The 18,712-nt window shown below is 38.9% G+C and overlaps 1 protein-coding gene across 3 annotated transcripts in view; it reads right to left on the bottom strand.

Annotated features, from left to right (window-relative positions):
- MACROD2 (MACRO domain containing 2) overlaps window positions 1-18,712 on the bottom strand; it is an 841,263-nt gene that overhangs the window by 338,347 nt on the left and 484,204 nt on the right. For all 3 annotated transcript variants that reach the window (XM_027653978.1, XM_027653977.1, XM_027653979.1), the window contains exon 6: window positions 18,343-18,464. In XM_027653978.1, coding sequence (XP_027509779.1) covers window positions 18,343-18,464 — 122 coding nt within the window. The remainder of the gene's footprint in view (window positions 1-18,342; window positions 18,465-18,712) is intronic.

Genomic DNA, 18,712 nt, shown 5'->3' with positions numbered 1-18,712 from the left:
ATTATAAGCTTTTTCTCTCTTTGCCTTACATCTCTTTTGTTGTCCTCTACTAAAACCAGAATGTGAAAGGAAATATCCAACAACATCACATACAAGTAGACATCAGCTAATTTTGTGAGGAAACTCATCAGTAGAGAGTTATCATAAGTCAAGCAACTAAATTCTATATTGCAGCCACACAACTGCTCTTAGAACCACTTAGTTTAAAAAAAAAAATTATTGGCAACATAAGCCTTAAAGGAAATTCTCTCATATATTCTCAACCATTCTGGAGAAAATAGCAGCTATACAAATTTATAAGGATTTCAGTCTTTCCAGTGACTGGAGCTGACAAAATGTATGGCATGCTAAATGAAATGGTTTTACTTGATGAAGGCTGCACCTTCTTTGAAAAGTGAACCAACTGGGATTAAATATTCTAATTCTCAATCATATAAAACACTGTGATGGACAGCTCTGTCAAGCTCATTAATACTAAAGCAACTGCTGATAATTGCTCCAGGTTTCAACCTCTAATTAAAGCTAAGTGGCTCCATTTGCATATAGTAAACAATAGAAGTTTCTTGCAATCACACTCCCAGAGGCCTTATCAGCTTCACAAATACAATATCATTAAAACTTGAATGCTAATTACAGTTAATTTCTCAATGCAAATCGGAGTAATTTACTGGATATTTAGGTCTTTCTTGCTCAGATTTAGCACTGCAGTTTATCTAAATGCACCCCAGACACTTACCAAAAATAACACACCAGGAAGAACAAAACATTCCACCACTCTCCCTTCTTCATCATGTTTAATGAAATGATGTCAAATGTTATCAAAAGCATTACCACAAATTGAGCAAGGTAAATCAATTAGCCTTTCTCCATTTGTTCCATTTATCTGGGTAACAATGTAGAAAAAACAAAGCACCACTAATTAAAAATAGTTCAGGATAAGCTACAGTGCTCATGTTACAAACTTTGGTACTATTATAAAAAGACTTTCCAAAACTATCCTTATTTTAAACATTGTCTATATAATGACAAAAATAACAACAATGTTGAAATCTGCATCTCTTGGGAAAGCATGTAAGATGCATTAAAGCATCTAACAATAACACATTTATAATGTATTTGTAATCTCTCCTTCAGCCTCCTGTGTCAGCTATGAGTAAAGAGGGAGCAGGGGAATTAGAAGTAGAAACTATTTTCCCCACATGAAATAGCAGCCAGCACTCCAGCAGCCTCAAGAGCAGGCTAAGAGAGGAGATTCATGTGCCAGCCTGCACACTCCTGCGGGTGCAGAGGATGGGGATGTGCACACACACCACCGTGAGCAGCACTAGGAGCTGAGGTGAATCACTCTTACTCAAAGAGCAGCCCCACTGTTCAGCAGCACACGCAGGAGCTGAAGTTCAGGATGTACCAGCCCGTTACCTCAGGCTTTTCCTATTCATCTGCTTCAGAAAAGTCTCGGATTCTCTCCCCTCTGCTGTATTTCAAAACTCTGCATGGACTAAAGTGCAAGTTTCTACAATGGAGGGACAAGTCACTGAAGAGCAGCTCATCCATAGCTACTATAAAAACACTGGTGCAATGCTGACAATGTCACTGGCTAATTACTGACTCCAAATGTACAAGGGAAAAGTTACAGTCTTCTTCCTGCTGCTACGAAGGCTGCATTAATGAGTCAGGTTATGATTTCCATTGACAGTCCCTATTATTTTTATACGCATCCCTGTAGGCTTCCACACTCCTTCAGCCCACACCAGCTAAGTAACAGGTGGAAAGTGAGTAATTAGGACTCAGAGATACCTGTTTCACAACAGTTGCATGGTGCAGAGAGGAGTAAACTTCACTTTCCATGTAAATATTTATGTAGGTATTTATGTGGCCTCTACAGGTCACCAAAGCACTCCTGCATTGCTTTGCATGGAACTATCTTCTGCTCCAGCCTGCCCCTGTCCACACCTGTCTATCTGCTTTTTCAAGGAAAAAGAAAAGAAAATTCCAAGTTTTACTATGGAAATATTTACTTGGTAAAACCTTATCTTTCCATCCTTCCCTTTCGGAGAGCCTCCATTTTAATTCTTTTTTCAGTAGCCTCTCATCCTGGCCTTTTTCATAGAGGATGCAACCTGCAAGTCACCTCCCAAAAGATCCAAGATTTTGTTTTACTTTGACCCGAAATTCATCAAAAAAATAAAAATAATAAAAATCCAATACGTGCTGTCTATTCTGCCTCCTTCCAGTTCCAAGGTACTGTGACTCAAACCATATTTTCAACCAAAGAGTTTTTAAAATTACATTATTCTTCACTCTTTCTGTTTCTGTCAGTGACTCCATAATCAGACCCCCTCTAGATTTAATTTCCTATTCTCTTAAGTGTGTCTTTTTCCATGCTGGACATTATTACAAGAATGTCTCTAAGTTCAAAGTGTGCCAAGGTTTTTAACCCCCTCTCAGTTAACCAAACAGGACACAAACCTTCCCCCATGAAGCTCTCACACTCATGCCTGTCACCCACACACATCCACTTTCACGTTCCTTCGCTAGGAAAGAAGATTAAAACAAAGGCAAGAAAAACAAAGCAAATATAAGATCAGCCTTGGCTCTCTGTGCACAGTCTTACCTGCTACAGTTTATGAATCCAAAATCTACCCATGTCAAACACTTCCCTGCAGCCAGGGCATGTCTTAGGAGGCAGGTTTACTCCTGCACTCAGCTCCTGGGACATGTCCCACTATTTGCAACCCCTCCACTGCTGGGTCTTTGTCCCTCGCTCTCCTTAAGGCAAATGTCACCTATTAGCTTTTAAAGTATACCAGCATTTTGGTCTTTTAAATTATTACTTTCCATAAGCCCTTAATCATTTTTGTTCCATTGAAGGGATTGGAAGGCAAGGACCATGATCTGAGATAAGCACATTTAAATGGTTTCCAGCAACAGCTGAAGCACTGCTGAAGTGAAAGCCCAAGTATACCATGATTGGGGTCATAGTAGAACTGAAAATTTATAGGAAATTGTGTGAGTCTTTTTGCAGAAACTTAAATTTTTGACACTGTTCTGCTGTAGAATATTGCCCCACTTTGATAATTTTCACTGGTGCTGTTTTCTGACATCAACGTGGTGACATGAGAAGTACCAGAGTGTTTACAGAGCCTTCCCTTCTTGAGTCTGAGACTTGATTATTACTGATGGCAGTCATTGATGCCTTAAGCCCCTAATGGTTTTTTATTTTTCTAATACTGGTAAGACTTGTAAGTTTTATAAGTAGGTTTGAAGAGCAGAAACCTTCCCTTCTTTGTCCCTTGTCCCTTTCCCTTTCCCTGTAGCACCCTTGTTTACACATTCCTTAACCCTCTTACCCCATTCTATGCTCCCTATATCAGCCCTACTCCTGAATCCAATAGAAATGTTTAGTCTTTTGTCAAGGCAAAGCCTAGACAGTTGACAGAACAGCATATCTGGGCCTAAACCACAGAATGAAGTCAAGAATTTAGGTAACTATGTACCCTTTGTGCTCTGATGATGGTGAAGATGATGAATGGAGGGTCCCGAAATACACCCCAGACCCATTTTAAGGGGGTGGACCCCGGAGCGGACCAGAGAAAAGGCCACAGGGTGGACACATCTGGGATTGGATGGATGATGTTATAAAATGTAACCTCTCGGGCACAGGCACAGGTATGCGCGCGCATCTTGTAACATCTTAGCCTTGGCAAATAAACCCTTTCTTATCTCACCCCTAATTAACTGCTCCGGAGATTTTTTCAGCACCTAAATCCCACGGCAACACATTATGCCAGCTGAAGTCATTTTAGGTGCTGAGAGTTTATGAAATTTACTCCTGATACACAACATGGGAGCTTGACACCAATACCTTCAGCTGAGTCCGAATTTTTCATCCCCAGTGGCTGGGAAAAAGTACAGTTTCAATCAGTCAATTTAAAGTCAAACGATTTCATATTTGGGGGTGGGTTTTTTGGTTGCCATTCTTTTTTTTTCTTTTTTTCTTTTTTTGTAAAAACAAGCATTTCCCAATGTGTACACACAATTAATGCCATTGTGTTCAAGAGCCCTTGACAGATTTTATTTTTACTGATATTTATTTCTCCTCAGAAGAGGACAGTGCTGTAGCTGCAAGCCTACTCTTCACCACTAAGAAAGCCTGTTGCATTAAAGGTGTTTGATTTGTTTATTGTTCCGTCTATAACGTCACAATAATGTATTCTGGAAGAGCTCAATAAACAACCTTGGGAAAAATAGGAAAGTGGTCCATTGGACACAAACCCTTTTATTTACAGATTTTGTGCCTCCCAAAATTTTAGATAAAACACGATGCTTATTTTAAGTGAGCTACCACTTAACCTGAATTTGACTAATTGACTCTAAGTCTTTTAGGAGTGCTTTCCTTGATGTTCACAGAACCCACAGGATTTACAAAAAGCATCACCTGAGCTGTTCAAATTAAGAAAAAGGAAAAAAAATACAATTTACACTATAAGACACAGAAGGTTTCCTGATATTCTTATAAGGCAAAAGTCTGGACATGCATTCATAACAGTTTAAGATTTTTTATCAATATAAACCAGTTCTTCCTATTGATTGAGAAATCTTTGTACTATTAACAGTGTCACTATTGCTTACTAATCTTTAGAGGAGCACTTAACTTTGATCAGTTGCCATTTCTCTAATGAAATTCAAGCTCTTCTGCATACCAAAAGATACTAAAATGAGACACACAAATATCTCAGGGAAAACTTTCCTGCTGACGTTGGCACTGTCACACTCCCAGCAGACACCAAGGTGAAAAACAGAAGCACAACCAGGAAGCACCAAGTGTCTCTCTCCAGGAACAACTTAATTAAACATCATCACTTGTACGTTCATAACTTCACAAGAAATGGAAAGGTTATACGGTTGATTTTTTTATATATATGTATATATATACTTTTAGGAAGTCTTTGACTTCAGCCTTCCCAACACCTGCCCCCAGTCCTGCTGGAACTCCAAAGGACTAAGCATCTGCTTCTCATTAGCCTCTCCACAAGCATTCATCCAATTTTCATGTTTGCCTTGGGTAGGATTTTTCAAGCTCCTCCTGACCTATACTTATGCTACATTCACGCCTGAGTATTCCTGCCTATTTGCTATTCTCCCTTTTGGATTTAACTGCTGAAATAGGTACTATTCACAAGCCAGAATTACGAGGGAATTGTTATCTTTAACTAACAAAAACCTTTCACAATTCAGCCCAAACTACCAAATGCTTTATTTGGCTGAAAATGCTTTTATTAAGTCCAGGCTGTTATTTAGGTACTAGTGAGAATTTAACTTTGCATTTCTACTCCAAAGCCTTTTTCTGGAGCCTGTCATTTAACCAAAATCTCCCTGGCTCTTTTGCAGCATTCCATTATTTCCCCCAAACTGCCTCATAAAGACTTGCAAGGTGCACGCGCTTGTTTTATAAACCATCTCAGCTCTCCCTCCTCTGGCAGGACTAAGTACAAGGGGATTCAGGAGAATGTCATTTTGTGAAATGATACTTTGCATGTTTATTCAGAGAAGCCCTTCACTTGGGGAAAATGCAAGGGCTGGTTCTCTTAACAAGGAGATAATAAAGAAAAATGGTTTCATTTACTCAAAGTACATCTGCACTGCAAAAGAAAGGTATGATGATAAATCGTGCTAACACATCCAAGCTACCCAGTTCAGAGACGATAGATGGTGCAGCTGTGAGGGAGCTCTTTTTGGTTGAAATTCATGAGTATTTAGCCAGAATAGGATAAGTTATTTCAATTGTCTCTGATACCTGCAGAAACCCTTCAGATGATGTTGAGAACACTGGATTGGGCCTTCCAAAACAAATAAACAAACAAACAAATCCAACTTAGGTCAAATACATGACACCAGCAAAATATTTCCCTCCACCCCCAACCATAAATGAAGGAAACAGATGTACCACTGAAATTATGCACAATAAATGGTGATGAACAACACCAGCGGCTCCTGCTTTTAAAAACATCAATCACGAGCAATTTTAATTAAAGTCAACACTGAAATAGGTGATTTGGCTCAGCATCCTTGAATTTATCAAGTGGGATGTTTCTAAGGCCTGATTACAAGCTGTAGTCACCACTACCATCAGGCCTGAGTAGAATTAGCCATCATTAATGTCATCAGTTCCTGGGGGTGAGGGCCTGGGATGAAATACGATGAATATACATCATCTCTGATGGCAGCTTATTCCACTGAACCAATGTCAGGAACCTGGCAGTTTTCTAGTAATATGGTTCTTGGAGCACCAAACTGTTGGTGATCTAATAAAACTATATTTTTCTTTTAGGAATCCCACCTTTTAGCAAAATTTCTCTCTTTATTTCAAATATACCTGGATATGGTGCTATAGGTTTGCTTGCTTTCTTAAGAAAACAGGGAACTGGTGAATTATGAGCATTCAGATATTAATACTGCAGCAAAAATTCAGTTTACATGCCATGCTCTTCACCTCTGCACTGGGGCAATGGAGAAGAGACATGTTAAGGAGATAATCAAATGGCAATCTTCACACATCTGCTGTTTTTCTAGGCCTGAATACAACTTTGCTTCCATTTAATGGAACTCAGCAGCTCTGTTAGTCAAAGACCCTTAAAAATTAATAAGTTGATTCAAAAGGGGTGGAATAATGAAGACACATGAAACTAAAGAACAAAAGGGAGGTGGGGAGAGATTAGGAAAATGAGATAAATAAATATCCTATGGAATTCAACTGCTATGAAACACACTTTGAGGGATCAAAGAAGGGAAGTTCATAAATGCTTAAAAGAAAGCAAGCTACAGACAACAACATAATGACTCAAGATTGCAGTAAATAATAATATCATGTTTGGAACAATGTGTTTTTCTGTTAAAGAAAGAAAATATGGCACCATGGTACATAAACAGGGAAATTAGAATGCAAGGGAGACATTAATCCAGCAGAAAGACAGGAAAAGTGGCAGTTTGATGACTTACATTTGTCTTGAGCTTGTTCTTGTCACTGAACTTAGTCCTGGTGTATTTGAAAATGGAAGAATAGATAAGGAAAGGTCAAACAGGAATGCTGGTAACAGAGGTGGGGAGCAATGCTTTGGACCATGGTGTACTTTCCTTTGAAAAACAAAACTCTGGTCTGCAAGGGTACAGTTGGAAAAAACACACTCCCAAAAGGACTTAGAAAGGAGATGAATGAGAACATTTCAGTGATCCAGAATCACTGATGGCAGCATTTCCTCCTTGTGCAGGAGGCAGGCAGGTACAAAGCTTTCTGTGTTATGCAAACACTCATTTGTTGAGCTTCAAGGATGTGACAATCTGGGGCACATTTCAGTTCCAACATGCCAAAACACAAAGGTGGCCAGAGACAAATCCAGGGCAGGCAAAAGTAAGAAGCGCTGAGAAGTTGTACTGAAACAGCATCATCTGCTTCCAGACTAGGAGGATTAATCCGACTACTGCCATGCTGGCAAAATTCCCTGCACAAAGCCTGATTGCCTCTGCTTGACACAAGGAGGGAGCATTCCGCAATAAGGAATGCAACCAGGTAATAAATATAACAACTTGTTGGGATTATGCTGTCTCACCTTTCGTGTGGGCTCTGACATGCATTCAGTTTTCCTTTCTCACACAAGCAGGGGGAAAACTGCCCTGTGTTTATGGAAATGAGAACTCAGGATCAGCTGTTCAAGGACATATTAGTGGGTAATTCTGCCTCAACACTGAGATCATCATCCAAGGTTTCTGTCCAAACGACATCAATTAGTATGAACAAAAACCACTGTCTCATGTCTGCTTCTCTCTGGAAATGCACAGTTCTGTGGTCGAGATTTAATTCATAAAGATTTAATTCAGCCAGTATATGTCAAAGAAAATTCACAAAAGTATAACAACTCATAAAAATCAGCAATACACTGATTTATCTCCTTAGAGAAAGATTTACAGTGTAATATATTTTATACCTGAATGTGAATAGAATAAGTAATAATTTTTAGTAAGACCACTAGTAAACTATTTGTGCTCAAACTAACTACAGTCTGCAGAAATGTGTTTGGCTTACAGCCTTCAGTCAGGTAGCCATCTTTTAGGAAAGGCATAACAAGAGAAATTCAAAAATTCATTATCTATAATTTTCCCAATTTAAAAAAATTCTCCCCTCTAGCAGTGATGCCCTTCCATCGCAAGCCATGGGAAGTCATACTACAATAACCCATCTTTTATATCATATTTCCGTTTACCAAAGCACCTAACTCTATTTGTTATATTTGTTTTCATCTCTGCTATGAAAAAAATCTCTAAATCCAAACTGACAGACATCATTAGGAGTTGATAAGTTAGTCGGTGTTGAAAAAAGAAGGCTGCTAAACTCTACTTGAATATTGATCACACGTAGTTTATATTTGATGAGAACCGTATTCCAGGTGAGAGAAACGAATATTTCATCAGGATAAACAGTGAAGTACCAGTCATATTACTTGAATTATATTATTCCAATTACAGTGCTTTTACACTGTAGAGGCCTTAAAAGATTACATGACATCATCACACTGAAATAATATTAAAAAACCTCTCAGATGAGGGTATAAATTTTGCAGCTGACTACTGAACATTGCAGTTTCTTTATATGCAAATATGACTTAATATATAATTTCTGCATAATGTAACTGGCTCCAAGCCACTACTAGCAGTTCAGGAAAAACATATTTAATGAGCTGACAAATAAGGCTCACGAAAGCATGCTCCTTCTGATTATTCCTCAAAACTGCTTTCCAATATATTTACTCTGATCCTAAATAGATATTATGCTGTAATTAATTACTTCTTTTTTTAACCTAGTTAAGTAGTATGATGCCCACCTGATACACAGAATAACTTATGCTTTTACTTGCTCATTTTTTTTGCTTCATATTAGCGATGTAAATATAAGAACAATGTTCAAAATTCTCAATTTTTTAATTTTCTATTTGAAAAATGGACTGATTTCAAGTAAAAAAGCAGATACGAATTTCATATTATAGTTTGTTCTTTGCATAGATAAATTAAGGTGATGTTTAAAAAACCCAAATGGGATGTACAGAAGTGTCTCAAAATTATCAGATTAAAAAAGCCAAGGGACAGGACCCCATGAGCACCATGCAGTGCTGAAATGTGGCATCACATGTTCTCTTCCTTGACAGCAAATTGTGAGGGGAAAAGAAATCTGGTAGTGACAAGTCACTATTTGCCAGACAGCCCTTCATACATTTTTAGGCATCACAGAGGTACCTCCAGCAGGAAAATCTGTGAATAAGCAATTTCTAATTTCAGTAGAATTTGACTCCTCTTCTGGTGACAGAAAGAGTCACCTCAGTCAGTGACAAAAAAAACCCAAACAAACCAACTCTGTTGCAACTATTATTTTCCATTACTGCTGTTGCTGTGAATCCCATGAGTCTTAACAGGGATTGCTCTGACTGCCCTTACAGAGTGAATACAAGCCCTCATGAAGAGCCTACAAACTGCCAACATGGTGACAGGGAACAGGTCAAAGAAAGGAAGCAATGCATGAGGACAACGATGACTTTTCACAGTCTGATGGCCACAGCCCACCAGTTCTCTGGGATTTGATAGGAATCCATATATGCCATCACTCTTACTATGAATTTCCATTAGAAGAACCTGCTATTCAAATAATGACAAGCATCTTATATGCTTGACTCTGCATAGCTGAGATCTGCAAGCAACTAAGAATTCCTCCAGTCTATTTTTACTATTTTTTTCCTTTTCAATCCAAATGAAGTACAATTTCCTCTGCTCAGAGACATCAAACATTCTCTTCCTCTGCATTTTATGATGTAGACTTTCCAGCAATCCCTGGCTTTTATGAGATGTCTCATATAACCACCATTGTGGTCCACTGTCTGACAGATCTGTACTTTGTCCTTCCCTAATGAGACAGTTCCCCAATTATTGAGCCAACAGGCAGTGTTTCTAGAAAGTTTCATCCCTTTAAGCACAGAATTCCCACAGGGTGATTGGCAAATTATCACAAATTAAACCCATCCCACACATAAACTTCAAGAATTTATTCCTGAATAAGCCATTTCCTTTTTTATTAGACCATTTCCCTTTCTACTCCACCAGTTCAGGGGTTTTTTTTTCAAAGTGTAGAGTCAGTGTCTCATTAAACCCAACCAAAATAACTCATCTTTCTCTCTCCTCTCATCACAAAATCACCATGCTTTAGAACAGCACAACAGTAACATCACAGAACAAGAAAACGGAGAACTGAGACTGACTAGTTTATTAAAGCACCACTGTTACTTCTTTATACCATCTAGACAGTTGTTTGTGGCCAGGCAGAAGATGAACCAGGAGGTGGAAGGGCTGTAGTGGTTTCTGCCCTGTGTTAAGGCCCCTTGGTGCAGTGTCTCAGCCCTGGCATCCCAAGAGCCATCTGTTTGGAGAGGTTCAAGCACTTGCTCAGTCTGGGGCTGCTCCCGTTCCTGTCTGAACTCAAAACACTTCTCAATACCTAAGATGAGGGGATGTGGATATCCCTGTTCAGGAGGCATCATATCGTACTTAAAAAAGGAAGAATCACATCAGGTCACAGTATCATCACTCTTCCCACAACTAATTTCTATGTGGTACCTTGCTACAAAGCAGACTCATGACTGACCACTGTATCCCTCTGAGCTGTTTCTGCACTCTTGACTATAGAAAGCAAACACTGTAATACATTTCAAGCACCAAATAAAACAAATCCACTGCCTCCTAGGAAATATATACTGCATATATAACCATACAGTGGCAGAAACAAAATTTAAATGATAGTGATGGCCCACCTATACATACTGGTGGAGCCACAACTTCCCTGAACAATTTTCCATTCTTTGAGCTAGGAGAGTCCTCATAATCTCTAACCTAAAACTCCATTCCTGTAAATTCAGACTGTTTCTTCTTGTCCTGTCCCCATATAGACAAAAATTTGTTAACTTTTACTCCTCAATAGCCCTTTATGCTTTAAGATTTTCTTCTATCTCCCTCTCTTCACCTTTAGTCTCCTATTCTCTGGACTTATAATCCTTCTTCCTTCACTCTACTCTTGGTGCATTTCTAACTCCATAATCATCCCTGGCCCAAACACTGTCTCCCAGTTCCCCATGTGGGACAGAGCAGCACAACAGGTAAATTCACAGATCTTTCCTGTTTAATTGTCACTCTGTAGCTGCTCCTTTCTTGGTTTTCCCTCAACAGGGTAAGGTTGTTCAACTCACCTCCAGTGCACGATTCACTACAAACTCCAGCTTATTCTCTGAGGAATCTCTGCCTAGTGCTTCAATCATTCCTCAGCCTTTCTCAGCTGAATGAGCATTTCTGTTTAGGTGTAACAATTTATACTTGATCTCACTGAATAAATCTCATTTAATGAAACCCTTATTGAAAAAACAGGATTAAAATTCAATCTACCAAGATCATTATGGAAGGAATGGTTGGGAGCACATCCAACACAAAGCAGAAGGCCTTGGGTTAAGAAAAGTATGGCCAGCAATGACATTTTGTGAAACCACAAGGGAAGATCACAACCTCCTCATCTGATGCACATGTAAAAAGCCAACATGATGATTAAGGAAACTTACAAACTTAACATAATAGATTCATTTTTAAGGATATTATCCAGAAAAAAATCTAAGAAGAAGAAAGTGAAAAAAAATAAATTAAAAAGGAAGGCTAAGCTGGACACAAAACTAAGTTTGAAAATGTAACATCAGTCATATCATAGCTTACAAGTTAAACAAGTGTTTCAAAGAAACAAATTAAGTGGATTTATGATACTGTGGAAATTTCCTTCCAAAGCAACTCTTCTGATTGATGGGTATGAATCTCTATCAGAAAATCAGATGATAGAATAAAGTCAACCTTTAGGAATTTCAGTCTCATAACTCATTGTTATGGCAACATTCTCGGCAAGAAATAAGTTTCCTTGAAAATAAAAAATAAAAAATCCCTTTACTTTTCCCGAAACCATAACTCTGGGGCATGAGAGAACGAAACAGGTAAAGGTACAACTGCAAATCAAACTGTTAGACCAATACAGTACTGTGCACCTTTTTAAGCACCTCTTAAATTCCTCTTTTATGAATTTTATAATTTAGAACAGGAGGAGCTGAAAACACTCTGGGTTTGAAACTGATATTAAAAATTTCAGTCTATGAATTACAATGGAAGATTTGGGCATCACAGAGGCTAAATGTGTCTCCACTCAAACAAAGCTCAGTGAAACCCACAGCCAATCACAAGTGCAGCTTTCTTTCAAAGGTGGATGCAAATACCAAGTATATCAGTGAATTCCTCCACAGTCTATTTTTAAAATTCCCAATTACAGGCAGAGACAAATATTTTGGACAATTATAAAACACTGTTTCTTTCTTAAGTGCTCCTAACAGGTAAGTGGCAGGTACCATTCCTGATGTATTTTTATATGCTGTTCGGAATAATTATTAGGTTGTGTTTCTATACGAACAAGTTATATTTGTATAAACAAAGTATTTCTATTAACTTTGCCAATACACAGACAACAAATATAATTAAATGACCCTTGTTCATGAAAAACACCTACAAAAATGATACAAGTTGAAATTCCCTGTATATTAACTTAATATTTATATGAAAGAAATATTTATCTAACAAAGTCCAAAATGATACTTTAATTTAAAAACACTGCAAATGCACAGCTAGTAGCATGCATTGTGCACACTGATTGAAGACCCCAGAAATGGAGGCAAAACATGGATTTCAAAAAGCACGTCCTGATCCTATTTAGCATACTTTTGTAACAACCCTCCCCAAAACGCAGCATAAGATGTGTGCACAGGAGGGGCACACTTTTATTCAGAGTCCAAAGAGACAACCTACTCTCCCAGAAATATCCCATCATTACAGGTCACTGGTCATCCCACCACCAAGTGATGGCTTTTCCACTCGACCTGACGATGAGCAAGTCAGCCCTTGAATAGGCCCCTCACTGCTGAGATATTTCTAGATGGCCTTTTGCCTTTATCTACTTCAGACAGAAGGAGCAGAGTGGTTGTGCTGAAAAGTAAAGTCCAGCTAAGAGGCTTTCCCTGGAGCAGGCCTACTTTTTGCATTCATAGTACAAACACCCAGGCAGAAAGAGACTGATATTTTTAATGAGTGTGGTTTTATGTCACAGCAAGGCGCTAGAACAGAATGAACTCCTCCCTGTCTGACTCTAGGGAACTCATAGAAAATTTCTGTATTTTCTGTATAATGTTGTTAATATATTTGTTGGTGATAAGCAGAGCTCCTTCTGGAACTCACACAGCCACATTCTTTGAGAATTTCCTCCAGCCCCCCCCCCCCCCCCCAACAGCCATAATTCTCCCTCAAGGTGGAGGTCAGAAAGTGCAGACTGAAAGAAGTGCTTCTTGTTAAAGCTTTAAAATTCACCCCCTGCCAACATGAAGTGTTCCTGAAGGCTGCAATTCCGAACAGTCCTGAACAACAGCAGAGCTACAGTCTCAAAAAGAACTCCTCCATTTCTTGTATCCATTGCAGAGGAAGCCTGTCCTGCCTTCTGGGTGAGGGACCAGCACCAGCTTCCCTTCTCTGCAAACACATTGCAGCCTTTTTGGCTTGGATCCCACCCACAGCAACACATAGCATGTTTTTTATATGTTCTGTGTAGTTCATAAAGTGCCTGTCTAACTGCAATCCTGCCTCTGACTGACGATAATTGATTGAGATTTTTTTTAACCACGAACAAAGCCTGAATGAAGTAGGTGGCAGGGAAGTGCTTGATGTTCAGAAAAGTTCCAAGGTATCAGATGGCTTCGAAGCAGTTTATGCAAAGAAAAACAGGACAAGAGGTCCTACAAAAAAAATCAGCGCACACAGAGAAAATAATTTCAAAGACTGTGTAAACAGGGGACCAATCTAATCCCTGAAAACAGTGATTACAAATCCCCCAATCTGCCTGATAACCTAAGAATTAATTGGCCTGTAAGACTCTTATTTAGAAAACCAGTACAGAGAAACAGGAAAAAAAAAAAGAAAAGGCAACTATTTTTTACCATTTCCTCTTTCAGTGAAGATTTGGTGCATATAATGTATTCCCAGTGTATCAGCAGCAGAGATTTTATTGATGCAGGACAGCAATCCTTAGTACTGTGCTAAAGAGACCAACATCAAAATACAATTGTTTGACTATAAGAAAATTATTCTGAACATTTAAGAAACTTAATTTGCTCAAGTGCCAACTTCTTACTCTCCTTGTATTGCCTTAAACACTTTTTTTTCTCCCAGTAATCTGTACAAACTTCAGTGGAGATAAACAGAAACAAGATTCAAGTATCCTCTTAACCAGACAGAGCATTGTATATATAAGACTCATCCAACACAAAAGGTTCACCCAGCATCACTGACCACACAAACAGCCAGAGAGTGGCTCAAGTGTTCTACAGTAGGCACAGCTACATAAACAAGTGCTGAGGGAAAAGCAATGCATGGTTTTGGGAACACAAGACAAAAAGGACAAACAGAAACTTCGGTAACCTAAAAGGCAGATGGAGTAGATGACCTGAGAGAGACTAACTGTGTACAAAACAGCTAATACGGCATTTGAAACCTCATATTGAAAATAAAAGGTTTGTGAAAATGGTCATGGGAGGCAAATGTCAGGGGCTGTGTGATTTCTCTGAACAATCCTGTGGATGATCAAATTTGTTCCTGAGGCTTTTCTTCCTGCCTTGATGGCTGTGCATGTCCTTACTCACCAGCTAGGCTGCTGGTGGATCATGAACCTGAGCAATCACACTGACTGCCATTTCATTACATCCCCTCATCTCATTTTTGGTTGTGCCCATCACTTTTTGGTTTTGATACTGAGATGATAAAACGTTCAGATGAGATACCAGTGCTCCCTCAGGAGTTAGCACAGAGCTGCTCACATCCATGCCTGGACACCTTGGATGTGAACAAAACCCAAATTACTATCAGCTACACCACGTAATTGCCTTTTTGTCATTCACACAATGACATTGTTCTCTGTCTCTCTCCATAAAGCTGCATCTCACAATTTACATAGTATTTCAAGGCCATTGCCTCCTTTCCTCAGTGTCTAAAAAAACTACATACACATATGTTTAAGTGAATTTTGGTCTACTTTGAAGCCTATTCCTGTTCTCCCCAGTCCACTTTGAACTGAAATACAACCACCTCTATGGCATCCATCATTTCTCTATAGGCAACTAACAATAAGCAGTAGTGAAACAAGTGACTGCTGTAAGTACATCTAATTTGAGGCTTATTATTCAAGACCATTTCCTCATTGTGTTGGTTTTCCAACATGCTTCTCCCTTTGACTATTTGTGAACTGGGTTATTTTTCCCCACCATATGCTACTTCATCATTTCCCATGCCGAGTTCCACTGTAGCTGTCAGCTCCAGCTCTGACCTCTCTTCCACTGCAACAAAGGCAGAAACTCCCTTCTGGTGCCGGAGCGGATGCTGCATGAGGTTATATTTGCAGTCTCTAATCAATTGTCATCATATATCTCTGTCTTTTTTCTAGTGTTTGCAACACTGCCTAATGTAGTATCATTTGTAAACGTAATTAATGAGCTGTTTATGTACTCTTCAAAAATCATTAAGATGTTAAATTAAACCACGTTTAGTGGTGGACCCTGAGTCACCCTGCGTGCTTCGGTCCAACTTGGTATGTTGCCATTCATCATCACCCTCCATCCATAATGCCTCCAGCAATTCCAACTCCTTTGACACAATTCATGTTCAAAACAATTTGAATTCTGGTGGGTTTTTCTTCCTCTTTTTGCATTAACCTGTAGACTTGCTGTCCTTTCTGTTTTGAAGGTAGCAGATTTGTGTTGTTGCAGTCCTTTAATCTTCCTGCTTCCTTCTTACTACAACTGCTAATGCTCCAGTGTGATCTGGTTTGGTTAATTCTTTTAGTGTACTACAACTTGCTATCACCAATACCTATTTATTTATATATCATAAGTATTCTGCTTATTTTCCTGCTTTTACTCATTACCTACTTTAAAACTTCTCATTTTTCTATTTCACATGCTTCTTTCATCTTCTTGTTAAAGAGGCAATCAAAATACCCTGTCCATCAGCACAGTTGATTTTCTTTTCCTTATTTTACGCAGGTAACCCTTTCCCATTTTCCACAGTTTTTGTCTATCTTTTCCCTGATGCAAATATATCTGTTGCCATAATCCAATCTACACTTAGATATTCTCTATTTGAGTAAATTTGAGACCTCCTGCTGTCTGCAAGCTTCCAAAATCTACAGATATTTTTACATAATTTTCATTGCTTTCCCTCTACGTCCACTCTACTGGATCTTGTGAAACCCACTGTATTCTTTTCCTTAAGAGTCATAGTAATCTACTGCTCCCTAATTGAATGAATTATACATTTTACTTTGCTCCAGGCTTGATTTGTTCATTAGGACAGACACTCAAGCAGCTTTCACTTCCCAAGGCGTCACTGAAATCACTGGACTTAGGGCTTTTCAGAGCGGTCCATGATCTGTCATGTGGACTTTAAAATACATATTGCTTGCTAAGCTTCTTAAGAGTGGTATGAATGAATGGCTCTTGGCTCCTGTTCAGCTTGTGCAGCTGTGTTCTGCAAGTCTGGGTGGTGAGTATTTATTATCTCAAACAGGTGCAGAGTCAACAGCTCTTAACCAGCAAGGAAATAACCCATGGGTGATTTCTCCTGTGGTCATCTTGTTAAAATATCAGGCCAGCTTTCAGGACACCCATGAGTATGTCCACTCTTTATTATTCCATGTTAAATGCCAAGCTACCACCTAGAATGTCCTAAAAATTACAGAACCCTAAGGATATAAACATTATCAGCATTTGAGCAACACTCACCACAGTTTTTCCTTTGTTATTTCAATGCTCTTTTTTACACCCTTTCATATTTAGTATTTTATTTTCTCCCCCCCCCATCATGTTAGGCACTTTACTCTCACTAACCTGAATGCCCCAGAAGCAGCTCCTGCCCAGAGGAGGCGGGAACAAGGATGGATGTAGGAGCAAAAGTACAGTGATCTTACAGGCTCCAATGAGAATCACAGCAGGGCAGGAACATCTTTGTATGTTTAAACAATCCCAGAGAGGAGTTCAAAACATGCCCCACCAAACCAAGGTTGTTTTCAGTTCTAACATGTGGGTAGCATTAAACAAACAAACAAACCCACCAAAAAAAATAAACCCCACAGTGGTTTGAATGATGGCAAAAAGAGGGCTCACTGGACACACTTTTGAGAAGTACAGAGAGGATTTCATTAGCAGAAAAAAGTGTGGAGGGCACAGTTTATATCAACAAGAAAGAAATTAGAAATATTCATCAGGTCTGACTCTGAAGGGCACATCTAACTTGCGTTCAAAGCTCTGCCCCTCTTCTCAAAAAGCTTTATTTTCCATTTGCAACTTTTCAATGTTAATAACTTTCCCTTAAGGAATATTTCACCCTGATACAACACCACCAGACCAACTAAGATTGGTTTTCTAAGACTGTGTGTCCCTGTATTTCACACATAAACGTGTTATCACACAACCAGCCAAAAGGATCCAGAAAGTGTGAAGTCAGGCCCAGATGACAAATTCCTTCTCAAACCTATAGGCAACTAACCTATGGATATCTAAAGACTTCAGCTTCAATGGTCTGAGACACAGAATCAAAGCTTCAGCGCTGTATTGGGAAAAGCTTCTTTTCTTTGTGAACTTTGAAAATCTGGCCTTTTGAGGTACAAAACTAGCATGTATTCCAAGCAATCAAAGAACCCTTAGAGTTCAATGAAATATCACATAACTGGCTATTTTATGATTGACTTTTGGTAAGGGAGCTATAAACAGCATCACTTGACCAATACCTTTATTTTTAGAAAGAAACATTAATGGGCAGAATAAGCAACAGAAAAAACTTCCCAGCTATTTAGGAGGCAATACTGTGTGCAGTTATTCTCCTGACCAGTGGCTTCCTAGGTTTTTTCAGTAAATAATACAGTATAAGACTGAGCCATAGGATCAGCTCCCTCCCTTCCTTTAGGAGAGAGTTGCTTGTACCCCTACTACCAGGCACCCATTCCCTAACTCCTACAATAAGCTTATCCCTTTCCTTTAGCAACTATTTTGGCCAAATCGCGTTTAATTTCTTGCTTTTTCACATCACAAACAGCAAGAAACGCTTCTGGAAGCTGACAATTATAATTATTCCACATCAAGGAAACAAGGATCCAAATTAGAAAAAGAAATAACGCGTTCTCACACAAATACTTACAATTGATCTGATGTTGTTTTCTTTTGCCAGTTTCAGAGAGGATTTATAGCAACTTGCTAAGTTTTCTTTATGAATGTCGGTGAGGTGGCCTCTTGCAATCGGCCCAACAGTGTGGATCACATCTGCAGGAAATAAAAGATGAAGAAACATTAGAGATCCTACTATACCACACGACAATCCAATCTGGTCTTGTACCTAGACACAATTATGTAAGAAATCACATAATCACATAATAAGCTACATGTGTAGCTTAATTATTACAGTAAAAATGTAATAATTAAACAGTGAAGGTTAAATCTTGAAGTATTTGGGCAAAAATGAGAAAGGTGCACTAAACCCTTGTTACATGTCCACTGCAATGCACACGCAG

This window comes from Corapipo altera, unplaced genomic scaffold (genome assembly GCF_003945725.1).
Source record: "Corapipo altera isolate COAL_440 unplaced genomic scaffold, ASM394572v1 70, whole genome shotgun sequence".
In the NCBI taxonomy this organism is placed as follows: Eukaryota; Metazoa; Chordata; class Aves; order Passeriformes; family Pipridae; genus Corapipo; species Corapipo altera.
The sequence above is the reverse complement of the archived record's forward strand: the minus strand, read 5'-3'. Positions and strand labels throughout refer to the sequence as shown.